General features: G+C 42.0%; 1 protein-coding gene and 1 long non-coding RNA gene across 11 annotated transcripts in view; one reads left to right on the top strand and one right to left on the bottom strand.

Moving 5' to 3' along the window:
• AMPD3 (adenosine monophosphate deaminase 3) overlaps positions 1 to 26,424 on the bottom strand; it is a 51,468-nt gene that overhangs the window by 16,519 nt on the left and 8,525 nt on the right. For 6 of the 10 annotated variants that reach the window (XR_006176552.2, XR_006176551.2, XM_005291686.4 and 3 more), the window contains exons 2-7: positions 23,672 to 23,897; positions 20,562 to 20,751; positions 18,934 to 19,099; positions 14,073 to 14,292; positions 11,273 to 11,402; positions 189 to 383 (exon numbers count right to left, since the gene is read on the bottom strand). Coding sequence is in view for 7 of the 10 variants with exons in the window: in XM_005291686.4 (XP_005291743.2) it covers positions 189 to 383; positions 11,273 to 11,402; positions 14,073 to 14,292; positions 18,934 to 19,099; positions 20,562 to 20,751; positions 23,672 to 23,897 (1,127 nt within the window). In the remaining 3 variants the exon portion in view is untranslated. Of the gene's footprint in view, positions 1 to 188; positions 384 to 11,272; positions 11,403 to 14,072; positions 14,293 to 18,933; positions 19,100 to 20,561; positions 20,752 to 21,738; positions 21,944 to 23,671; positions 23,898 to 26,424 lie in introns of those variants that run through there. The other 4 variants (XR_010600964.1, XM_005291687.4, XM_065594807.1 and 1 more) reach the window with 3 other exon arrangements.
• On the top strand, positions 383 to 25,741 carry LOC122174546 (uncharacterized). The gene is made up of 2 exons (XR_010600966.1): positions 383 to 7,289; positions 23,648 to 25,741. It is a non-coding gene; the product is annotated as an uncharacterized LOC122174546 (long non-coding RNA).

Here is a 26,424-nt window from a genome sequence, read left to right as displayed (position 1 = left end):
AGCCTAAGTTAAATCCTTGTTTACAATATAGTGACAAATAATTTAAGCACTGGGTGTATTTTTTTTTTAAATATCATTCAATGGATGCAGCAAAAAACTCTTTCCCTTCCCTTCCCTTCTCCCCAAGCAGTTTGCACTCATAGAGAGCTGATTTTTCTCTATTTTATTTGTTGAGGGAATAGACTTACAGCATGGACATCTAAAGAGTCTACAGTGAGGTCATAAGGATCCATGTGAAGGCTCTCAAACACTTGCTTTAAACTCATCTTCTTGCCTTCTTTCTCTGCAACAATCCGATTTAACTCTGTTTTGTAAGTGCGCTTAATAAACTTCAGCAAATGTTTCTGATTCATGCAGGCAGCAGCATGGATATGAGTATCAACCTGAAATAAAAAAACAGATTACTCTTGTTTAGCAGATAGCACATGCCCTTTATCTATCCAAGTACCTGTGTGTCATACAGAATTATAAAAATGTCACACAATATTTCTCTTTAGGAATCAGATGGCATGGAATATTACATCCCTCAAAATGTTTCAGCTCCTGGGTCCCAAGGGGTGAGGGAGAGGGGGAAGGGTTACATTAAATTAACATAGTGCTCAGTGAATATTTTTTTAAGGGTATCCTATTTTTCCACAATTTTAAACTAGAACATAAAAACCACTGATAGATTAAACCAAAGAGAGATGATAAAAAACCTGGAACTCTTAGGACAACATCCTGCCCCCCATCCCCAATGGAAGAGAAGTTGAGTAACAGGGTTGTACATGGATGATCTCTTTCCAGGGCTAAATAGAATCCTTCCCCTCACGCTGCAAAGTGGGAGCACTGCTGCTTCACAGGCATTCTGTGCAGTCTCAGGCCAGGTCTACACTAACCCCCTAATTCGAACTAAGGTACGGAACTTCAGCTACGTGAATAACGTAGCTGAAGTTCGAAGTACCTTAGTTCGAACTTACTTTGGTCCACACTCGGCAGGCAGGCTCCCCCGTCGACTCCGCAGTACTCCTCTCGCCGAGCTGGAGTACCGCAGTCGACGGCGAGCACTTCCGGGTTCGACTTATCGCGTCCGGACTAGACGCGATAAGTCGAACCCAGAAGTTCGATCGCTCGCCGCCGAACTACCGGGTAAGTGTAGCCAAGGCCTCAGGCATACTGCTGCCAGTACAATGCTGTAATCCTTCACTGTGTTGTAGAATAGCTGCTGGATCTGTGTAGTTGCGCGTGTCCTCTTTCCTCATCTGTTCCTCTCCCGCACCATTCCAAACTCTGTTGTGTGCTTCACTTGGGCGATCCCTTCCCTCCATACAGTGGAACGACAGTTCTACTGTTGTCAGGGATCTTCACAGTCACAGCAGAGCTTGGTATGAGATAGGATTTGACCGGTAACTGATATTAAGAAAATGGCTTTACCTTTTGAGGACCCATTTTGTAATTTATATACCACCATATTATTGGATTCATTTATGAATCACTGATGTCTTTGAGCAGACTACTAGGGTGGTTGTGGATTTCTTCTGACTTGAAGAGACTTATGGTCCTTAGCTGTTTGCTATTATGTGGCAAACAAACAGTAGCTCTGATATGCCTCTTCGACACACAAATAGCTGAGGCCATTGGAGAGAAAACACACAAGCCAAGCACTTTATTCAGAAGTACTCAGTAGTTTTCCAAGTTTCACTATAATGCAGTGATGCTGGCCTAACTGCAGGGCTAGACTGTAGAGCTTCTTTAACCTCCTCTTGCAATGAGAGAAAATACAGAGGGCCACAGAGCTTGCTTCAGGGAATGCCCCTTGCATTTTGAGACCCTAATTCTGCCTAGAAGTTTCAGAATGTCTTCGTTTTGGTTACAGAAACAAATACACTCAAAGGGTTTGCTTTCCAGAGATGCTAAGCAGCCACATCTCACTTCCATTGGAGCATCGGGTGCTCAGCATTTCTGACAATCAGACCCAAGAGCTTTACCGATAGACATAAAATAATCCATTTGGGGGTTTTCTGTTCAGAAGGAAAATAAACCAGCAATAAAATTAGCTCAGAAGTAAACTTGCAGGAAGGCCATCTATTTTACTCTTCATCAGGAATATTAGGCAAAATGACAGTCCATTCAAAAACTGTGCAAATAAGTATGCAACTAGTAGTAGCAATTGCTATAACAGACACGCAGTTAATGTCCCTGCCATTTATACCTTTCACACAATACAAATTATTCAGTAGGAGGTGAAGCATACTGGGATCCGAAAACATTTTGATTTCCTGAGCTTTCTGACACTCCTCTCCTGCAGCACCCCAGGAATCATAGGGAGCTTTACATTCTTCTGTCCAGGAGATCATACTGCTACTGTGCCTGCTATGAAGACTACTTTGCAACATGTAACGTAACATATTCAAAGTAACAACTGGGGACTTTATTTTTCAGCTTTCTTCTTCAACTCCATGTGCAATACATGGGGGTGCATCCAACTTGTACACACAATGACCCACTCCCCTTGCACTTAGGGCTCACTTGTGCATAACTGTACAAGGGAGCACAGAAGAGGGAAGGGAATCAGGAGTGTTCCCCAAATTGCCCCCTCCCCTTGTTTCCCTGGGCAGGAATTGGCCACAGTCTCCTTTGAAAGAGAAGTGCTGCTGTAAGTACTTGAAAGGGGTGGAGTAGTAATGGGGTCAGAGCTCTATTGAACCTGCCAGCAGAGCTGCACCCCATTAATGAAGTGGCATAGTTGCTGTTCCAGAGTAGCACTTGGTGTGAACCTGCATGAGAAATTCTGGTTGATTCAATTCAAATTTCCCCTGGGGGCTTGTGAGGAAGTGTTCTTCCACACCACCTTCACCCCAGCTGCGAGGGAGTCAGGCTTGACTGATAAGCACTAATTGAAGATGAAGCCCAGCTGGTCAGGAGCAGGCTGGGCTTCTATAAAGCCATGAGATTGACTGTAGAAGGCAGTTGCAAAGAGAGGATCCAGTTGTCCTCTGGGCACAGGGAGGTGAATAGGAAGAAATCCATGAGGCAGCAAAAGCCATAGGATCTGGTCTGTGGCAGAAGAGGTTTACCCAGAGGAGTTGTGGGAATGAACCCATGGAAGGTAAACATACCTAGCTATCACCTCTTCAGTCAGCATAGGTAATGTCTGGGCTGGAGAACTGTAGTGGCTCAGCAGTAGCTGTGCCACTATAGCATTTTAAGTGTAGATATGCCCTAAGTTAAGTGGAGAGCTGTTGAGTGTCTATGTTTATACTCTGACAAGCATAATGATGTAAGCAACAAAGCTATTTTTACTGCTTTAAATACAGGGGTATTTACTGTGCATTTAGCTGTATATTCTAGACCTCTCTGAATAAGAACTAACTTTCTGCTGTATGCTACATCCCCTCAATTACCCCTATAAAGTAACCACCTTGTTCAATATTGATCAGTACATGGCACATTTAGGGCCAATTGCCATCCGGCTTCTTTAGTTGCCCTATTATTTCCTGGCACATCCATTTGTACATGAAAACTCTCCACATCTTCATGTACAAGCTGAGTGTGTGTTTATGCAAATACAATATCTGCATTTGCAGACTGCCTGTGGGCAGGCCAGAGAGTGTGTGTGTGCGTGCGCACCATGGCTCATGCTGGAAGGATGGCAGAAGAGATGTATTGTAATCAGAGCCTTGTTGGGGTTCACTCACCCCTAGGACACCCCCTTGTGGCTAGGTCTGGAGATCAGCTCTCATGCTGTATAGTACCCCCTTCTGTTGCTCAGTGGGCCGGCAGGCCCTCTCACTCTCCAGGACTCCGGATACTCTCTATGATTCAGCCCTCTGGCTAGGCCACTATATAGTCGCCCCCTCCACCCTGCTTCTGGGGTATCACAGTCTCTGTGGACCAGCTATCAGCCTCATATCTCTAACAATCCTATGCCACTTCCCATCCGCTACTCCAGGTTCTAGCCCAGGGACCCTACAATCAGCAGGTAAGGTCTTTACCAGGGGTAGGCAACGTATGGCATGCATGCCAAAGGCGGCACACGAGCTGATTCTCAGTGGCACTCATACTGCCTGGGTCCTGGCCACCAGTCCGGGTGGCTCTGCAATTTGATTTAATTTTAAATGAAGCTTCTTAAACATTTTAAAAACCTTATTTACTTTACACACAATAGTTTAGTTATATATTATAGACTTACAGAAAGAGACCTTCTAAAAATGTTAAAATGTATTACTGGCAGGAGAAACCTTAAATCAGAGTGAATAAATGAAGACTCGGCACACCACTTCTGAAAGGTTGCTGACCCCTGGTCTACACAGTCTCAACCTTTGCTGCGCTTTCTGTGGGAAGCACTGTCTACGTCAGCTCAGCATAACTATTTCTCTCAGGGACATAAATTCATAGTGTAGACCAGCCCTTACAGATGCTCAGGGTGTTGAAAGATTTTGATTCTGGACATAGGCACCATGTTCACTGTCAATATTCTCTTGACCAATGAAATATTAGAAACTAGTTGGTTTGGCTGATTCACTGAGTGCCTCAGGTACAGTTAATAGATACAGTATGTGACCTAACTTCCAGGGAAAACTGTTAATAAATATAAAATCCAACCTTTAGCAAACCTGAGTAGAGTGTAGAATGCAACTCCCAGATGCTGTAGAACAAGAGGGGACTCAACCTCTTGTAATTCATAAACCTTGTAGATAACCATTCCCTCCTTTTCAACCCAAAAATGAACACACCTTTATTGAAGGAAAAGATTGGAAGCTTTTTTACTTGCTGTCAAAGATCGTGACCGATTAGCAATTGAAGCGTCTTTAAAGTCACTCTACTCAGAAACAATTGTTTTCTCTCAACAATACATGGGTGATTCAAGAGGATCATGTAACGCCTCTAAGGTGTTCTCACTACTCTGCCACAGATGCCACCATATCTGAGCTAAGATCAGGAAGCTTATTCCCAGGGAAACATGACTCCACTCATTTTTTAAATCTATTCATTACCCAGTAGTGTGATCACTTTCCTGGCACCTCTGTCACTATTTCTGCCAGACAACTCCAGATTCTCTGGCTACCTCCCTGAAATATACCCAATAAATTTTGACCTCCATGAGTGTGGCAAACTAACACAACAACATTTATTTGAGTATAATGCAGTCCTGAGCTTCTGGAATGTACTTGGAAAAGTGATCCATATACTGTACTGCATAATTTATTAGCACACATTTATGCACACTGACAATTCAAAGTCTGAAGATGAAAATCAACTTGGATAAACCAGCTAAAAACAGAAACCTGAGTAAATATGTCCTCATATATGATTTTGACTGGAATTGTGCAAGAGTTTGTCTTTGAATGCAGCATAAATTGTTTTGTAGAGCTGTATGATCAACCCATCCTCCCTGCTCCACAAACTTGGCTTTATTTGAAATTTCATCACAATAGCTATTTTTACCATAAGCATATGAAAATGTAACTGTGTACTTTACTTTTCCATTATGAAAGAAATCATTGCTCAAAAACAGAAGCCCATTTTCACTCAGATAGTGGTCTGTGTGTGTGTACAAAAATTGCAAAACTAGGCTCCTTTTTGAGGAGTTCTTGATACAGTGCCCAAAGTGTGCTAAGGGTTCTATAGACCGATCTAACAAGTCCCTGCCCCAAAGACCTTATACATTCTACCTTAATTACATCACATACAGACAATAGAGACAGGGAGGGATTCAATACAAGACTGAGGCTTTTTCTTCCTATATGTTTTCCAGCCTTTCCCATTTGACCCTTATTGGATCTGTTTCTTGTCATTTGCGCTCTGTCTTCAGACCTTGTCTCATGTCTCCTTTGATATCTCCTAAACCTTTTCCTTTTGGTGAAGAGAGTCAGAAAACTCATTGCAGAGTTTCCTTCTGTGAGAAGGAGCATGTAGCCCATGGTCTTCTTAATCTCACTACTTTATTCAAATAAACCAATAACCCTAATGACTTATGGAAGCTTCTGTTTGAACGTGGACTACACCTCATGTGAACTAAATGTCTGACCCAACAAACCCACTACCACCCCAAATGTTTCCTTTAAACTTTCAATTCTAGTGTGCCACTGATCAAAGAATTGCAGCACTCCCATTTGCCCTGCAGCCCTTCCTGTCAGAGAGCCAACTCTACTGAATTCGCATTGAAGGTTTTCCCCACAGGCCACCTCTCCTCCTCTTGACATAGGACTGCCTCTGAACCCTTTTGACCACCCTCTGCCATCCGAGCAGGGAGAATGAAATAATAGTTCCTCCCACCAACCAGATAGGACAGCTGCAGTTGTATATCATCATCATCCTGCCTGGGTCTCCATGCATACCACATCCTCCTGCTCCCCTCACACCTAACCTCCTATGTCCACTTGCCTCATTCCACCTCCCCTTGCTTCTCTTCCCTCCCACCTTTACCCCTGCCTCAGCAAAGCATGTTCCTCAGCTGACACACTACGCACCCAATCCCCCTCACTAGCCAGCCATCTTCCACTGATTTCCATACTACTGTCCCCACTCCTGAATTTTCAAAAAGGTACAAATGAAGGGATTAACTCTTTCTCTTCATAATAAGCTTTTTCCTACACTGTTTGGCTTGAATCTGTCTCAACACCTTCTAAGTCATTAATAAAAGCAGTGTGTGGGATGGGGCAGTCTGCCCCCTTAAAGGTAATAGGGCCTAATGGTCAGCTCACCCCATCATTTGGCATTGCTCTTTAAGATTTTGAAAGGTATGATATATGTACACATAAGGATGTAGGGGATAAGGACGGAGAGGAAGCAACTCTGGGAATAAGCAGTGCTTGGGTGGAAATCCCATCACAGTGCCTTTAAGGGCCCGGGGCCTTGCTGAGATGGTGAGGCAGTCTACCCTCTCACCAAACCAACTGGGAATGAGCTGGGCAAAGGGGACCAGCATAAATGTTGCCTCCTCCCTCATAGCAGGTAGACACCAGTAGGAGAGGTCTGTGTCAGTCAGTCAAACAAACCTTCTGAGCCTGAGGACTAACAGAAGGGAAGAGACACCTAAGAATAAGCTGGCTAAGGCCCTACTGGTGACTAAATTACAATCCTGCTTCAAGGAGGAGAGGGGTGGACTTCTGGGTTAAGGAGAGAGTTAATGACTGCCTGAATTACCCAGCTCTCTGAGGAGGGCTGGGGTTGCTGCCTTGAGGAGAGACAGTGACTGTTTAACTGAAGTATACCCTGTTCCAGGAAGAGAGCTGGGAATTCCTGTTTTGTAAGAGAGAGAGCTGACCGCAACTCTTACATGGACCCAGAGTGGGGCAACTAACACAGTGAGTTACACTTGGTAGAAAGACTTTAAAAAAAAAAAAAAAAAAAATCCCTGACCCCACACGGTGGGTACATGTCTTAAACCAATTTAGTCTGGGTAACTGAGTGAAAGAACATGAGGGGGCCAGGCGTGCAATGATACTACAGGGCTATGCTGGCGGCCTGCACCCCATGGCAAAGTTTATACAGATTCTTATGTGCATATATTGTATATAAAACAACACTGTCACCGAGTTAAGTTGATGCTGTACATTTAGAACAGTTAATGATAAATATAGTCAGGTGTCTTGATTAGCTTATTGATGGTAATATGTCTTTCCAATACTTAAGCCAGTGAAACCCTCAGCTGTAAACTACTTGGCTTTCTGGGTACATACACTTTCTCTTGTAAACACTACTACCCTTCCTAGTAAGAGCTTCCTCCTACTTCCTGTGAAGCCAATGGAACATCCAACATTAACTTCACCTAAAGCAGACCTTAGGATAGGATCCCACAAGGTGGTAGCATCTGCAACTCCCATTGAGACCAATGAGAGATGAGGATGGTCAGCACTTTCTAGGATTGGGTCCTTATTCACCAACTGATTGTCAACGGGAAATGTGTAGTGTGAATAGACAAACAGAAGAATGCCACACTAAGCTCAAAAAACATAGTATATGGAGTATATGGGAATTGCAATCCACAGGGGGTTATAGAATTAAATAAAACCTGGTTTATATGGCTTAGTCAATTAACCTGTTAACTGTGCTACAGCCTTATAACTACTAAATAAGAAACTGGCAGCTATGGAGACTTAAGGACTCAAGCAGAAGCAGCAGTGCAAGCTCCCCCTCTCCCCAAACCCACTGCTGTGCACCAACCCTAATTAGTAAAGACATTCTTCTATGGGCTGCTTCAGCTTCTGTGTCAACTCTGTCCTTGGATTTTCTGCTGAGATGGCCAAAAGAGGAATCCCAGACGAGCAATACATAGTATTGGTGTTGGCTGTCTTAGCTTTAGTGAGGTGTACACTGATAAGCTGGGAGCTACAAAAACCCCACCAATTTCTGGTCGCTGCTAACCTTTGACACAATCAAACTAGCAATCTAGATATGACTGTCTCCATGTCCCTTTACTAGTTCCCATAATCATTTGCTTTGTCTTCCCTACATCCCTATGCCTTCCTTCAGAGGGCTGCAGCAGGTTGCAGAATTACCTCTAGAGTCTTGAATTCAAATGGTGTTTTCATATCATCCACATAATGGAAAAATCTCAGCTTAAATGAGGCCAGTGCTAGAATATTAGGTTTCTGGGACATAAGGTCTGAGGTGCATTAGCAAAGCACATAATAGGATTTGTATAACATTTGTAAAGCTATACTTTCTTCCCTAGCCACTAGTATTAGTGTCTCCCTCCAGAAGTATCGAGTTGATATGCTAACTTTAGAATGAAAAAGATGTTTTTAAGATTGGTAACTAATAGCAATATTGTTCATGATTAACAACTTGGTTGGACTTGCTTACATTATTTAACCCCAGAACCGGAAGACTTAAGAGGGATGAAGTGCTCCCTCTGTTACTGAGAAGGGGAAAAGCCAGCTGTTACAATGTTGTTTACCCTTAATTCCACCTACTGAGTTTTGCTGCTTTGGTTGGGATTTATTTACTCATGTGAACAAATCCCAACCAAAGCAACAAAACTCAGTAGGTAGAATTAAGGGTAAACATGAGACTTATCATTACTAGTCTATTGGATAGGAAGGAAGCTGTAGTTGTGATAGCTTGATTTTAGTAAGGCTTTTAACATAGTCCCACATGACATTCTTGTAGACAAATTAGGGAAATGTGGTCTAGATTAAACTTCTATAAAGGGGGGGGTGCATAATTGGTTGAAAAACCATATTAAGAGATCAGAGGGGTAGCCGTGTTAGTCTGGATCTGTAAAAAAGCAACAGAGGGTCCTGTAGCACCTTTAAGACTAACAGATGTATTGGAGCATAAGCTTTCGTGGGTGAATGCCCACTTCGTCAGACGCATGTGGGTATTCACCCACGAAAGCTTATGCTCCAATACATCTGTTAGTCTTAAAGGTGCCACAGGACCCTCTGTTTCATATTAAAAGAGTAGTTATCAATGGTTCACTGTCAAACTGGAAGGATGTATCTGGTGGGATCTTGCAGAGGTATGTCCTGTATCTGGTACTCGTCAATATTTTCAGTGATGTCTTGGCTAATGCAGTGGAGAGTCCACTTATAAAATTTGAGGCTGACTACTGAGCATATGTACTGAACTTGAAAAATGATACTCTATTGCTTAGCACAGACCTATAACACTTTCTTACTGTTCAGCAGTAAACAGGCGATTCCGTAAGTACATCCAGGCTGTCTAAAAATACAACTGGCAATCTTTTTGAATTTAAAGGAGTGGATTTCCTTGCCTCTGGCAAAGATCATCCCCATTTCTGTTTACTGCTGATCCCTTGTTCAAACATACTTGTGAACAGCACATTTGTCTTTGATGCACCTGATTACACGAAGTGGAAGATATGCTTTGCTATAGGCACAGTTCCTCAATCATTCATTTAAGAGAATTCAACTGTAAGTCCCAAACCACATCTCTGCATTTCAATATGCCTTCCTTCCTCGTATGCCTTGACTACGCTAGCCACACTTGGACTTCAGTAGCACAGTCTGAAATAAATATATTATGAAACTGAGCAACGTTACTGGTATCAGTTTTTTTTCCCCCAGGCTGGCTCATTTTCTTTTGCCGTTATCAGTCCTACACAGGAATGGGGTGTGTGCAATCTGTCAGTGGAGAAGATAAGAACTAGGTCTGGACTTGCAAAGGGAGGGATTGGTGAAATGGTCTGTTCCAACCAGATAATAAACTCAGTTTATTTCAAGCCTTAAATTTGTTCCTAATCTATAATAAATCCATCCATGTCTTATGGCAGAACCAAAGTAGGACCTGGGGGAAAATGCTAAACTAAACTGTTATGAACCTAGTGACCTAACATGGAGTTAGACCAGAGGACAGATGTCACAGCATTTAGAAAACCACAACGAGAAGATAACAAGTATTGTTAGCTGGTATGACAATGAAACCTGTTTTTACTACCTTTCAGTTTAAGTGTATATTCAATGGCTGCATTGAAGTAACCTCTTGCAGTATTTTTATGGCCAAATCCTGTACATGGATGTGCCCATATAGCTTCTGTTTAATTCATTAGATAAAACCCTCCAGGTCATATTATGACAAGACTCCCATTAAAATCCATGAGGTCAACATGCACATCTGAGGACACAGGACACAATCCTTGGCCCCAGTTCTGGCTGCTTTACACTACTGAGGCTGTGTCAAGCAGCTGGGAAGCTGTCCTAAAGGAGCAGCCAAGGATTCCCTCTGACACAAAGGAATTCTTTGGAGGGCAAAGCCAGCATAGTTGGTTCAATGTCCCAGCCTATCCTTTCCACACAGGGCTATGTTAGGGGCAGAGTACTGCAGAGCAAATGTGCCATGAGCAGGAGGGACTGGGACAAAGTGCACATGACTCCATCAGATTATTAGCTGCTCTAAGTTGCACCAAGAGCTGTTTCAGCTCCTGGTTAGCTCAGGATCAGGACAGTGGAAAGGTGGCACAGAACTCACTGCACCAAGAGGAATCTCAGTGAAGTTGAGGATTGAGCCCAGAGTTTGGCCTTCAGAGTTTTGAGTGTGTCACTTCCCTAAGGCAAGAAGGTTTCTGAGCTGAGGCTGCAATGGGCCATCAATGAAGGGTTACGTTTATAAATAAAATGTGTTTAGCTTTGTTTAAAAAAAATACTATATTGGAATATTAGCCTGTAATCTAAATGTTTAGTGTGTGTGTGGTATTTACAGAGCATCTTGTTCATTCCATCTATATTTCACACAGAGGTTGTAGTGAATGACATAGACTAAAGGGGGACAACTGAAAATTCCAGCACAAAGACTGTAGCATGCTAATAAACCCTTTCACACTTACCTTTCTCACGTTATAAAAGTCTCGGTGGGGATTACTCTTCAGTTCTTTAAATTCAGACATTTCATTTAGCATCTCATGTAAACTGAATTTCGATTCTAAAAAGTTAAGTCGTTTGTGGCAATATGTTTTTCTGCAAAAGAGAGATGATGTTTTAATTATGATCAAACTACTCAGATTTTAAGTTTTAAGAGTGTAAATTACTTTGAGTGAAACAGCCATTAGATTTATCCATATTTTAATAAGTCCCAGACATGCGATTTATCAGAGATCTATGGATGAAAATGGCTAGATATCATTATATCAGTGCCACAAGTACCTGTTCTTTTTGCTGATACAGACTAACAAGGCTACCACTCTGAAACTTGATTTTTGTGGTTACCAATTAAGCCCTAAATTTGATTTGATACCAAATATGAAGCCAGTTAATAAAACACTAACAGAATGTGCTGGGAAGTTTTTTTTGTTTTGTTTTTGTAATCGCCAAGAACTACAAGGACATTGAAGGAATGTATCTGGCCATGATTTACCCCCTTTTTGCATGCTATTTTTAACTTGTAATATTTTATTTCATCACTGTACCTCTGTGGAATTTCTAGTTCTTTCAGTTTGGTACATGATTGTTGGGGGGGCGGGGTAGTACAAAAAAGTAAAATGTATTACCTAACAAATGCTACCACTCAGATGCTAAATATCACCATCGCACAAGCAAACCACCTTCTTACACAATGGAAGCAAGCTGTAAACAAAACTATTACAACATGGAAACACAGGTTATTTTCAACCAGAATAGTTATACCTCAGGATATGATCTACTGTGAATGTGATTTAAGTTTTGGGTGCCTTTATAGATGGTATATGTATTTACCAGTATTTTATCACTGTCTTTTGCTTCTTTTTGAGTCTTATCTTCTGTTTTTTCACTCTCTCAAATTGCTTCAATTTCACCCTCTCTACTCCACTTTTTTTCTTGTTCTGTTTACCCCGATGTTTTTTCTCTGCACCATTTGTCAAGCCTAATTTATGGTATTTCTAAAGTGTGTCTGTTTAATAACTAGCCCTTCTGTAACGCCATTGCCAGGACAGTCCCCCTTATGGCCTTCAGGGCACAACTCCCTCCCACCGCAGGTATCTGTCTCTGAAGTCAGGGTAGTGGGGCTTTGACCCTGCAGCTAAAGAGCACTTTAGTCCTATCCCTTTCAGGGCACTGAAACTTTGTGGGACCCTGCTTCCAGTCTGGGCTTCCACAGATCCATTCCCAGGATCTGTACATCCCTTCCTGGAGAGCTGATCCAGCAGGCAAGCAAACACCATCTCAGGACTGCACCCAGGCTTCTCTCCCACCAAAAGAACTAGAGCTCTGTTCTTTTCCCTTGGCAGGTCTGAAGTGGGCTAGGTCCTCTTCTCTTATCTGCCCTCTCCACAGCTCATGTTTGTTGCAAGTGTAGTGGAGCAGGGCCAACTAGGTCCACAAGCTTTTCTTAAAACCTTCCTACCAGGGAGGAGCCTGTCAGCCTTCTTAACCCCCTCACTGTCAGGGGGGTCCTCTCTGCTCCATGACACCTTCTCTTTTGCTACTCTTATAAGTCTTTCCTCAATGGAACACAAATCGAATAGTGTTGTAGTCAGTGAATCCATGATGTCTGAGTGAATTTGACATTAAGCAGAACACGTTTGCTCACTGTCAGGCCTGGGATAGTCGGGAACGTAGGTGAGGAGATTTAAGGTGGCAAGGGTTAATGGCCAGCACTCAGCCAACTGCAGTTTGTCATCCTGCCAGCAGTCCAACCTGGAATGGAGATAAGGGCCAGCAAGGCAGGTGCCTGCAATGCAGAGATGGTTTAGTGTAGTTAGGCTAAGGGAAAGTTTATGCTGGTTACTGGGAAGACTTTCTTGTGGTTGGTTTGTGTTCAGGCTGGGGTGGGCGTCAGTGTGGAAAAGCCTAGTCTGAAGAAGTGAAAAGGCTCTGGGGAGCTTGTTCCTGTTTTCAGTCTGGTAAATGTGGGTTTCAACAGAAACTCTAAAATTTAGCCTGAAGAAAGGGTTTGGACTGTTTCTCTCTTTGGCTTGCTTAAAGTGACAACATGTACCCTGCCAGAAGGAAGGGTTTAGAACTGCTCTTATTTTAATTTTTTACTCCATGAAAATCTCACTCACTCTCAAGCTAGGCTAGCTTGTCACTTGTGAAGGATTTGGCCTCCCTTAAAGGGAGAGGATCTAGGGCATGTGGTGGTTGTGAGGCAGGCAAATGGCTTGGTAGGATAACCCAGACTACTACTCTGTTTCAGAGTCCACATCTGAGACTCTAGGGAGCAGTATCCACTGGAGTGCCCCTCTTTTCCCAATATTGGGGCACCGTGAGGCTAATGTGAGCTCAAGTGCTCCTGACTGAAGACTTAACTACTGCATTTAATTTTTTTAACATCAAATGCACAAATCTTCATTATTCAACAAGAAAGCTGATAATCCAATTATATAGTAATGGTGACATGCAAAGTTCTGGTTCCCACATTTCTAAAGGTTCAAGTCAGATTTGGCCTGAAATGTGTTTTATGTAAACTCGTTCACCCTTCACTATGCCTAGCATCCAGAGGCTAAAGACACACCTTTAGAGGGATACTGCTTTCACTTCTTCGTTTTTTCTGTTCATTGTAAGGCATTTTTCACTGTATATCCCACCCATGGATGGTAAGACACTCAACAGATGTAAAGCAAATGCTTTGAACGTGAGCAGTCTCACAAGAAATTGCCGCTGATCTGTATTACCAGCTCTTTGGAAAAGCATGGTAGTAAACATACATACATTGGACCATCTGCAGTCAGAGCAAGAACATGGCTGAGGTCAAGTGTGTAGGTCTCCAGATCAGGATATGGTAGACTCCGGGGCTCATTGAGTTTCATCATTTCTTTGTTCTCATAAACAAAGAGAATGCCTCCTTGCATTTTGACAATATAATCCAAATTGCCTGGAGCATCGTCAAGGTTGTAAGGATTCTCTAGTTTTCCTGGGGGTGGATGGAAATCTGTGAAATAAGCTTGATGTCAGAATTATGTCAGAAGTAACCCATTTTGAAAGGCAAAATAGTTACAGAAATAAATTAATATTGTTTCTGCTCTAAAGAGAGAGATTGATGAAAGATGGATTTGAAATCAGTTAAATGCATGTGGTAGTTACTCTAAAGGACCTATAGTCATAGCACAGTTGGCTTTTTCTGACCAGCTTCATTAAAATTAAATGCAGTTCTGATTTTATTTTATTTTAATAAGTAGGGCCTTACCAAATTCATGGTCCATTTTGGTAAATTTCACAGTTTTAGGATTTTTTAAATCTGAAATTTCACAGATTCAGATACTTAAGTATGAAATTTCATGGGGTTGGGCTGGGGGGGTCCGCAAGACTATTGTGGAGTGGGGTATTGCCTCCATTACTTCTGCCCTGCTGGTGGCTGCAGCACTGCCTTCAGAGCTGGGCAGCCATAGAGTGGCAGGTGCTGGCCAGGCACCAGCTCTGAAGGCAGCACCACTGCCAGCAGCAGCACAGAAGTAAGGGTGGCAATACCATACCATGCCACCTTGACTTCTGCCTCCAGCAACAGCACAGTGCTGCCTTTACAGCTGCACTCCCAGCCTGCAGCTGCAGGGCTTCATGCAGCCAGGAGAGGTTGCTGGAGGTGGGTCTGACCCAGCACCTGGAGCAACTTGTGCTGGGGACGAGGAAGTCACATCGCTCCCTTGCCCAGCCAGGACTTGCAGCTGGAGCCTGGCACATGGTAGGAGCCCCCAGCTGGGATGCCCCCAGCCCTGCCCCGCCCTGGCTCTGGGCCCAGCACTCGGGGTTAAAGAGGCCTTGGGTTGGCTGTCTGACCCTACCACGGCATTCTCCCCTCCTTCCCCCGCCACCAACCATGACACCTTGGGCGGCTGGTCACCCATGCATAAGGCCAGCCAGATCCCCCCAAAATGACAGCCCCCCCCCCTAACATGCCACCTTCACTTCTGCCCTGCTGCTGGCAACGGCACTGCCTTCACAGCTGGGTGCCTATCCAGCTCTGAAGGCAGTGCAGAAGTAAAGGTGGCAATACATGAACCCCTTACAATAGCCAGATTTCATAGAGGAGACCAGATTTCACATTTCGTTTTTCATGGCCGTGAATCTGGTAGGACCCTATTTACAAGCTATTAGCATTACCACCACCATATTATAATTCAAGGTATACCTATGCTCAATACAATTTCAGAAGACGTTTAAAAAAAAAAAATTGGGGATGAAAGTACAGTTGAGATCTTTGAGTACTGACTACCTCTCCATGACTACTAGTCCCATTCCACCTTTTTGTTACAGTGGTTTTGGACATGTTTCACCACAAGTGAATCAGCAGTTCCAATACTGATACATCAGTCAGAAAGGAATAGGATACACTCTCCTCCTGCACAGGGCCGGTGCAAGGAAGTTTCGCACCCTAGGCGAAACTTCCATCTTGCGCCCCTCACCCCCAGCCGTGCGTCAGCTCCCCACCCCAGCTCACCTCTGCTCCGCCTCCTCCCTGAGCACGCCACCCCCGCTCTAATTCTCCTTCCCTCCCAGGCTTGCGGCGCCAAACAGCTGATTGGCACTGCAAGCCTGGGAGGCGGGAGAAGTGGAGCGGCCCTGGAACGCTGTAAAAAAAAAAATTGGGGGCACCGCTTTTTGGTATCCCCAAATCTTGGCGCCCTAGGCAACCGCCTAGTTTGCCTTAATGGTAGCACCGGCCCTGCTCCTGCATCACGTCGTGCAGTGAGATAAGTGAGCATAAGAATATAAGAATGGCTGCACTGGGTCAGACCAAAGGTCCATCTAGCCCAGTATCCTGTCTACTGACAGTGGCCAATGCCAGGTGCCCCAGAGGGAGTGAACCCAACAGGCAATGATCAAGTGATCTCTCTCCTGCCATCCATCTCCACCCTCCGACAAACAAAGGCTAGGGACCCCAATCCTTACCCATCCTGGCTAATATCCATTAACTGACTTAACCTCCATGAATTTATCCAGTTCTCTTTTAAATGTGTTATAGTCCTAGCCTTCACAACCTCCTCAGGCAAGGAGTTCCACAAGTTGACTGTGCGCTGTGTGAAGAAGAACTTCCTTTTGTTTGTTTTAAACCTGCTGCCTATTAATTTCATTTGGTGATCCCTAGTTCTTGTATTATGGGAACAAGTAAATAACTTTTCCTTATTTACTTTCTCTACATCACTCATGATTTTATATACCTCTATCATATCCCCCCTTAGTCTCCTCTTTTCCAAGCTGAAAAGTCCTAGCCTCTTTAATCTCTCCTCATATGGGATCCGTTCCAAACCCCTAATCATTTTAGTTGCCCTTCTCTGAACCTTTTCTAATGCCAGTATAACTTTGAGATGAGGAGACCACATCTGTACGCAGTATTCAAGATGTGGGCATACCATTAATTTATACAAGGGCAATAAGATACTCTCCGTCTTATTTTCTATCCCCTTTTTAATGATTCCTAACATCCTGTTTGCTTTTTTGACCGTCGCTACACACTGTGTGGACGTCTTCAGAGAACTATCCACGATGACTTCAAGATCTTTTTCCTGATTCGTTGTAGCTAAATTAGCCCCCATCATATTGTATGTATAGTTGGGGTTATTTCTTCCAATGTGCATTACTTTACATTTATCCACATTAAATTTCATTTGCCATTTTGTTGCCCAATCACTTAGTTTTGTGAGATCTTTTTGAAGTTCTTCAGTCTGCTTTGGTCTTAACTATCTTGAGCAGTTTAGTATCATCTGCAAACTTTGCCACCTCACTTTTTTTACCCCTTTCTCCAGATCATTTATGAATAAGTTAAATAGGATTGGTCCTAAGACTGACCCTTGGGGGACACCACTTGTTACTCCTCTCCATTCTGAGAATTTATTATTTATTCCTACCCTTTGTTCCTTGTCTTTTAACCAGTTCTCAATCCATGAAAGGACCTTCCCTCTTATCCCATGACAACTTAATACATGCAAGAGCCTTTGGTGAAGAACCTTGTCAAAGACTTTCCGGAAATCTAAGTACACTATGTCCACTGGATTCCCCTTGTCAACATGTTTGTTTGACCTCTTCAAAGAACTCTAAGAGATTAGTAAGACATGATTTCCCTTTACAGAAACCATGTTGACTTTTGCCCAACAATTTATGTTCTTCTATGTGTCTGACAATTTAATTCTTTACTATTGTTTCAATTAATTTGCCCGGTACTGACGTTAGACTTACCGGTCTGTAATTTCCATGATCACCTCTAGAGCCCTTTTTAAATATTGGTGTTAAATTAACTATCTTCCAGACATTGGATACAGAAGCCGATTTAAAGGACAGGTTACAAACCATAGTTAATAGTTCCGCAACTTCACATTTGAGTTCTTTCAGGGACAGTAGGTGCAGTAAACTTTCACCCTGTGATGAATATGCTCCATACGTGGCAGATCCCCACTCTATCAGGGATATTTTTAGTAAAAGTTAGGGACAGGTCACAGCTTCCATGAATTTTTCTGTTTTGCCCATGACCTGTTCATGATTTTACTAAAAATATCCATGACAAAATCTTAGCCTTACCCATCACTAATTAGTGATTAGATCATACCCTCTCTTAGTGTGTAACTAGCATACAGTGTATTGCAACCTCAGCTATAGCTGACCTAAACCAATTAAACCATGTCTGGACTTAATACTAAGTAGTCTGAATGATAACAAGATCATGCATTCAGTCTTGGCTTAACAGACTAGGTAAGAAAGGGAAGTTACCACATCCTTGCCATTCTTTGCTGAAATTACAGCACCTGACGATATGTGCTGTGAATTGATACCAGAAGTGTCTCAACAGTAAATAGATATTCAAATTCACAACCACCTGGATACAACTTACTCAAATACTTGATTTTAAGCTTGTGATTTAAGTTGTCAATGTCTCTCTAAAATAATCTTTTTACTTAATTACTAATACCTTAGAAATAACAATGTGAAACTTGTTTTCAAATAAGATTTCTCTTGCATCTAGACAGCCATGATGTCTCATCAACTAGCCTAGAAATTCTCACAAATGTCATCTATCTTCTCTTGAATATTAAGCATATTTCTACTCTTCCCAGAAAAGTTTCCTTTTAATATAAAACCTTGTACTTGAGGACATATAAACTTCCTCCTCCCTGCCACTACAGGAGAGGACAACCATTTAAATATCTCTTTTCCAGCCAAGCTCATGGCTGAGGATGTGGCTAGGTACAACAAAGACTAAGCCTCTCATACGTTTATGGCTATTTAACAATATACTCTCATATTTCCAGGGATGTAAAATAAATATGTGGTCCATAAAATCAGGTCCAAAGGACTGGCCTCCTTCACAACCCTAATGTTGGAATTCTAGTGTGTTGTTAGGGGCGTGCGTTTGTTTAAATTAGAGGTTATTCCAGACCAAAATCCCACATCCAAACCTGCCTGAACTTCAGGAAAATTTAAATTCAGAATGAACTTTGCAGCTTGAGTCCCTATCTAGTGTTTGCTTATTCAGACTGGAAAACAGAATGTAGCCTTTTTATTCTAAATAGAAATAATCACAGAAATCAAATGTTTTCTACAGTATGATGGTCTTTTTTTTGTTGTTGAAGGGAACCTATTGTACCTGGACATACTTCATCTTCCATCTTCCATTTTTCATCTTGCATAGTGCATAAATACTGTGATGTTGTTCTTGGAAAGCGATGGTAAGCAAGGCGACAATACTTCTCTCGAATTAGCAGAGCTTTCACCAGGCCCTTCGCAGCCTGTTCGTAATCATCAACTGTGACCTGAAAAGAGAAGCTGTATAAATACTGATGGAAGAGAAACAGGAGCATCTATTAAAAGTCAGTTTGTCATTCATTTGAACCCACTTGGGCAATAACAAGATTTTTATTTCCAGAAGTGGAAGCCTTAATAGGATTTGGGTCTAAGGCCTGGATCCACAAATTGACTTAGACATTGCAATGCTCAGCAGTGTGGCGCCTACTTCTAGGTGTCTAGAAAATCACAGGAGCAGCACTGTGATGCATAAAGCCAAGTTAGGGGGCTAGGCTCCCCATACAATCATAGAATATCAGGGTTGGAAGGGACCTCAGCAGGTCATCTAGTCCAACCCCCTGCTCAAAGCAGGACCAATCCCCAACTAAATCATCCCAGCCAGGGCTTTGTCAAGCCTGACTTTAAAAACCTCAATGAATGGGGAGAGATAGGAGCCTCAGAATGTGATTCACAAAAGACAGCACATCATGTGGGAAACTGTCTAAGCTAGCCAATGGAGATGCCTATGACAGAAGTGTGTCTTAAACCCTGGCACTCTGACAGAGATAGGAGTCTAAGTCCAGGCTGGAGAGAGGCACCTAGCTCTGCTAGCAATCCATGAATGGGAACCCACCACCTGGAGTCAAGTGGCTAAGTCATTTCCTGTGGCAATGAGTTAGGCACCTGCCCTCACTCTACACAAAATGGGGGGAGGAAGTTGTGCTGCTGCCCACCTACTAATTTTTAGTCTAGTGGTTAGAGCACTCATGTGGGAGACTCAGGTTCAATTCCCCCCTCTCTGGCAGAAATAGAGAGGATTTGAAAGTGGTGTCTCACCTCTCAGGAGAGTGCTCTCTGGGCCTATGGAATATTCTGATATGGGGCTTCCTAAATCTCTCCTCCTGAAACTCTTCCACTGTGTATAAATAAGGAGTGAGTGGAGCAGTGGGACTGGACTCTGGGTCTCCCACCTCTGCAGTTGATGCCTTAACCACTGGACTAGTCATTTTCTCTCTCGCCCAATGACACTAAGTATTTATGCACCATTTACCAAGGGACCCTAAAACTGGGATTTAGGCACCTATGTCTGAAACTTAAGACCCAGGTCTTAAGTGCCTTGCCCAAGGTCACAGAAGAAGTTGGTGAAAAAGCCAGAAGTTAAAACCAAGAGTTGAGTCCAAATCTAGTGCTTTAAGCACAAGAGCATTCTTCCTCCCATCTCTGTATGCTAAAGCACATATTTAATGCCTTGTTATATTTTACATTTTTTTTTTCTTACCAATTAATGTACACAGTCATAAATAACCTGGGCAAATTCTGCCTCATCACACCTGTACAACCCCATTGACTTCAGTGTGAGATGTCAAAGTATAACAGGAGGACCATAATAGGTAATCATTCCACACTGCCTAAGTCCTCTCTCTCTTTATTCTCACTGCTGCCCCCTTTCCCACCCAGAATACTAAAAGAAAAAATTGACAGATTTCTTACCCCAGCACAGTAATCCCCACCGATTGTAACTCTCTGAAACTCTGGAACTGTAAATGGCACTTGGACTGGCTGACCTGGAAGAACTGGAGTTGCAGGAGAGGGAAGTGAACTGACTGATGGTGCCTTCCACTCTTGGGTTGGCATTTGTAATGACAAGGACTGGGACCGAATCATCTTGAAACTTTTCTTCCTAGGAATTCATGGTATCAAAAGTTATAGATCAGAAACCTGTCTATATAGCAAAGAAGTATTTCATTCTAGAAGGCTTTCTGTAGTATGATAGACTTCAAATTATTCAAAAATTTTGGTTTATAAAAATGAGCTTTGAAATGTTTAGTCCAGTGATATTTCTGACTCTTGTAGCATGCTACATGCAATTTATGTACAACACACACAATAAGCCCTGATTATTTAGAAAATAGATAACTGGAAGTTGGTGTGCAGTTTTTTTTTTTTTTTTTTTTTTGTGCTGTTGCAGCAGCATCACTTACAAGTGAGAGAGTGAGGTCACTGTAATGAGTGGAAAATATGTTCACTACACCTGTGCTTAATATAGCAGAAGTTGAGAAATTTCTGACTCTTAAAACATTATTGCACCAGAACTTAATAAAATGGCAGCTAGGAATGTGAGTGGGTGTGTATTGGGTAAGATAAGTGGTTATATACCATCAAAAGCTATTACATCGGCTTCTGATTCTTGGTGACAGCTGCAGGGTTTAGAAACATATCAAGTTGACAGGTATGGTTTCATTTAAAAATACAGGTGTGTTTCTGGTGTTTTGTAAGTAGCAAAGGCATGTTCTGTCCATATGAGGAAAATCGTTCAGTTGATTGACTTCAACAGGATCATGCCCTTTATATTCAATGGGAATTTGGCCTTTTACTTCAGAGAGCAGGAATAGACTTGTATAACAAAATCAACTCCCTGTTTTAAATTGCCACTTTAGAATACCACATGAGGTTTCCAATACAAAGGTAAAGCCCACCTCATCAGGCAAACTGTTTGCTGATCCCTTGCTTAAGACAAGTTTGACTGACTGGCTATGCATAATGTTCTGATTAGCAATCAGTCTTGTAAAAGATATATTTGTATACCACTAAATTAAATCTCCCTTATAAAGCTTACTTGCAATTTATTTTTCTAAACATTTAAAATATACTTGAAATAATGAATTACCTGTGACTTGCGTGCTGTAAACTTCTCCCGCTTCATAATTTTACAGAAAATGTGCCAAAACTTTAAAATGACCTTACAGGAAAACTTGAATAGTAATGCAAATACAGAGCCACCATTGCCTAGTAACAGTGACCAATGGTAAAACTTGGCACCTACTTCAAGAACCTCTAAAGATTCCTTCTCCAATCCAGTGTCAATAAGAGCCCTTAAACAGAAGAAACACTGATGTCTGGGGATTTGTATTAATTCTGTAACACTTCCTCAAATTTGTGGTATAAATAATACAAGAGCCAAATTCTACCTTCACTTACTTAGGTGTAACCCCCACGCCCCGAAGTCAATACTGAAGCTCCTCTTAAAATGTCACTCAATACGAATTGAAGTCAGTGGGAGTTATACTAGTAGGCAGAACTGGGCCATAAGTGTTCTTCAATCATTGAGGGCAAGGGTGATTACTAGTCCCATCCCCACAAGTGAACAGTATAAATATAGTATCCCACTTACCAGGATAAGGCCTGTACTAATACTTAGACACAAACACAGCTTGATTGAAGCTATTTTTATAAGGCATTTTCCCGCATTAAATATGTTTTGTTTAAATATCCTGTTACTTTTTTTTTTTCTTGTGGAAAAACTTCTATCAAATGGTTGTTTGAAGGCATGGAAAGACAAGGTAGAGGGTTTTTTTTTTTAATTTATTTTTATGACCATGTCAACTGCTGAAGCCCACTAACTGAACTTTCATGCTTCACCTCCAAAATATCTCAGCAAATATCATCATGTTGATAGCAGAATTAAATCACTTTTCTACCTTGCTTCCCTGTTACTTAAATACGGACTTTGTTTTTTATTATAATGTATTTGTAGTAATCTTTTTTTCTCAAAGGAAAATAAAATGAATGTGTATTTTTAGAACTTCATGTTTGTTTAATAGATGGCAATCTATTATTAGATCTCATATGGCCTTTATCTCCGAGTTAAGGGGACCCTAATAATAACCCATTTGAGCCCATGACACTTCAGTTTCTCCTTCAGTGATTAAAAATCAAGCATTTGCTGTCATCTATTTTTATAGAGCTAAAACAAAAACATTGAACCTGACTGCTGTAAATGTTTAGATGTGTTAAAACTCAACATTGAGACGGAAAATCATGTTTTCAAAAAAAAAAAACACACCCAGCTTCCTTAAGTGTGTTGCTGATTTTATTTACACTGAAAGAATCTCAGTTTGTATTTGCCTCTCGCCAGCTGTGCTGTTTTGTTGAACTTGTGTATTCCTATGGTATTACTGGGAATACATGTCAGGGGATGACCTCACCAACTCAGGATCCTTCCATAATTCTGTTAGGACACTCCCCAGATCATCTGCAACAGGAGCCACAAAGGGGCTTTACAAAGGGTGTGAAAGCCACCTGTTCATGTGTGTATGTTCCCTGACCTTGAAATGGTCTCTCTGAACAACCTGGGGGCAGATTATTCCCATCCTTAATGGATCAGAACAAGCAGGTGCTAAGAACCTGTAATTTCCCACTAATTTATTTTAAAGAGTACTGCAGGTGAAGAGCACCTCTCAGGATCTGGTCCAATAGCAATATGTTTGTGAGGTGGTGATGTGCATTGTGTTCGTCGCATTCTGAATGCAAGTAAACTCTAAAACTTGCAACATACGTTTACCTTTTCAAGACACTGTGTTTGTTGCAAAGCAGCTGCCAGAGTTTGACCCTTTGTATATATCAAAGCATTCAGTATTACAACTTCCAGGAATATGTGCAATAAAGCAGCACATTCTAAATCATACAGCACAGGTTGTGCTGGCTTCTGCGTTCAAGTATTATGGATGAGTATCATGCCATTTGGGATGTATTCCTATATGTAATTCTAAAACCCACTTTAAACATTTTTTTTCCAGGAAAACAATGGCTACTGAACAAACCTCTTAACTGTCTCCACAGAATGCTGTTCTGCCAACTCCTTCTCCAGTTCCCTCTCTTTAGCCTCTTTCTGCCCAATAGGACAATCTTCAGGCACAGTGAATAGTGACAAGGCATCTTTGCTGTCTTCTTCTTGGAGAACTTTAGCAAATACCTTCTCTGCTAGAAGCCGTACCTGCTCATCAACCTCAGAAATGTTCAGCTTTGGAAATTGCCTAGGCATCTCTGCTAATAAGAAAAAACAAGCCAGTTCACAGAATTGTAACTAAAAGTTGAATAAAACAATTATATTTCAGGGCATTTCTACTGAAACTAAAATAAGAGTTTAGAATGAGAGAAAAAGTGTGCATGCATACAATTTACAGCACACTAGCTATGAAGCACACTACAGGACACTAGCTTAACAGTAGTCAATAGTACATAAGGCAACAACCAATCTGTCATAAGAATCAAGGGAATCCTTTGAGTATGTGTGTTGTGGAGCTCAGTTTAATTTGTGAATTAGGACTTTTATTTAAACTCAGAGGATAAATTTTGTTACTTCCATCAGAAAGTAACACTTAAGGTACAAATTGATTTAGGCACAAAAATGCCACTGCCTTAAGGCTGATTGAAGAGAATGAGACTGAATGAAAGGCCATTCTCTGTGCCAGATGATCATATGGTACAGGGTAAGATGAGATTTCCATTGCTGAGTAATGCTGCTTGGGCTGAAGGATACTCTTGTATTTATCTTCTGTGTGAAGATATAGAGAAGGCAAGTATGATTAATAAGGAATTTCACTTGCACGAATCTTTGTGATTCACAACCTTGTGTCACAGGTCAGGGCAACTGCATCTGTATTTCCCCACAGTGGTCTGGCAAGGGCACTCACTCTCAAGCTTCCAGAGCCCTAGCCATTGCTTTTCTTGGGCTGATACCCTGGTCAGAAGGGAGTGAGAGACAGGTATTTCCAGGCTGCACAGTTCCCTGACTCTACTGAGACAGGCTGCCAAGCACACCTGCTTGCTTTCACTTCAGAGACTGATAACAGAAAGTTTGTCAACAGGGATAAGTGACCACACCATTCTTTTTATGCAAATCTATTTTATTTTTAAGGTAAAAACACTACAAAGAAAACTTATTAAACAGTAAAATAACCTACATGCATGCTAATAAGCTTCCCAGACAGCAACCCAATTCTGATAGGGGCTCTGTCAGGAGCAGTCCTACCTCACACTATGGGTTTTCTTGTCACAACAAATTCATCACAGCTTCAGCTCAGAACAAGCACAGCCTTATGGGCCTCAGTAGGCCTTCCACCCCTTCTTTAAGAATTAGGGCCCTCCATCTGTAACCCACACATCTCCCGGGTGTGGTGTTCTGTTCCATCTAGTCGCACCGAGACCACTTAGAGAGAGAAAATGAGTCTGCTCTACAGCCTTAGCTAACAGCCAGTTGGCTCTTAGCTCATGCGGTAGAGCAGGGGTCGGCAACCTTTCAGAAGTGGTGCGCTGAGTCTTCATTTATTCACTCTAATTTAAGGTTTTGCGTGCCAGTCATACATTTTAACGTTTTTAGAAGGTTTCTTTCTATGTCTACATACAACAATAGTTTAGTTATATATTATAAAGTAAATAAGGTTTTAAAAATGTTTAAGAAGCTTCATTTAAAATTAAATTAAAATGCAGAGCCCCCTGGACCAGTGGCCAGGACCCGGGCAGCGTGAGTGCCACTGAAAATCAACTTGCCTACCCCTGCGGTAGAGGCTCATGCACTAAGCTCCAGAGGTCCCTGGTTCAAACCTGCCAACAACTGGGGTCTCTTGGCATTACACATGCACCAGGGGTACTGTCTCCTTTTTGGTCAGGAAAAAGGTACTGAGTCTGTTTAAAACCCAGGCTATTTATCCAAAAAACCCAGGAGAGTGGCTTCAGAACCTTGATAACAGAGGAAGTACATTAGCATCCCCTGCCCTGCTAGAGAAGGTATATACAATGCCACGATAACATGTACACAATGGCATATATTTATACAATGTACTCCAAAGGTGTTAACCCTAATTCAATAAAGTTTAACCTTATTGATTTTGTTTCTGAATTCCATAAAGTTTGTTCAGTATATTAGACTGTCAGTCTGTCAATGTTACCAAAATTCTCTCATTATTGGGCATTCCCAAGACACATGTACATGTGAACCTATTGAGACTTGGTGCTAGAAATTATAGAAATTCCCTGCATTTCCACAAGCAGTGAGTTTTTGTAGTGTAATATATATTCAATGGAGAAAGTTACAAGTATTCATTCTGAACAAAAGAAATACAGGAGGAGGGATAGCTCAGCAGTTTGAGCATTGACCTGCTAAACCCAGAGTTGTGAGCTCAATCCTTGTGGGGGCCATTTAGGGATCTGGGGCGCGCACACACCAAAAAAAAAAAAAAAAGTTGGGGATTGGTCCTGCTTTGAGCAGGGGGTTGGACTAGATGATCTCCCAAGGTCCCTTCCAACCCTGATATTCTATGATTAATAAAGTGGGAAGCCATACTAGCATGGGAAGTCACACTAGCAGAATTCCTTCCTGCCTCCTAGTCTACTCCAGTGTCTTTAAATCAATTCCATACTCATATGCAAGTTGAAAATTGATTTTAAATTAAGTCATATTTGCATATCTTTACCTTTTGTTTGTCATGGAGCGCTTGTGAAGTGGAGGTAACTTTCAAATACAGAAGTTGAAATGCTGTATTTAGCTCAGCAAATGTTTTTAATTAGTTTTCTA

This window comes from Chrysemys picta, chromosome 4 (genome assembly GCF_011386835.1).
Source record: "Chrysemys picta bellii isolate R12L10 chromosome 4, ASM1138683v2, whole genome shotgun sequence".
Taxonomy (NCBI): Eukaryota; Metazoa; Chordata; order Testudines; family Emydidae; genus Chrysemys; species Chrysemys picta.
The sequence above is the reverse complement of the archived record's forward strand: the minus strand, read 5'-3'. Positions and strand labels throughout refer to the sequence as shown.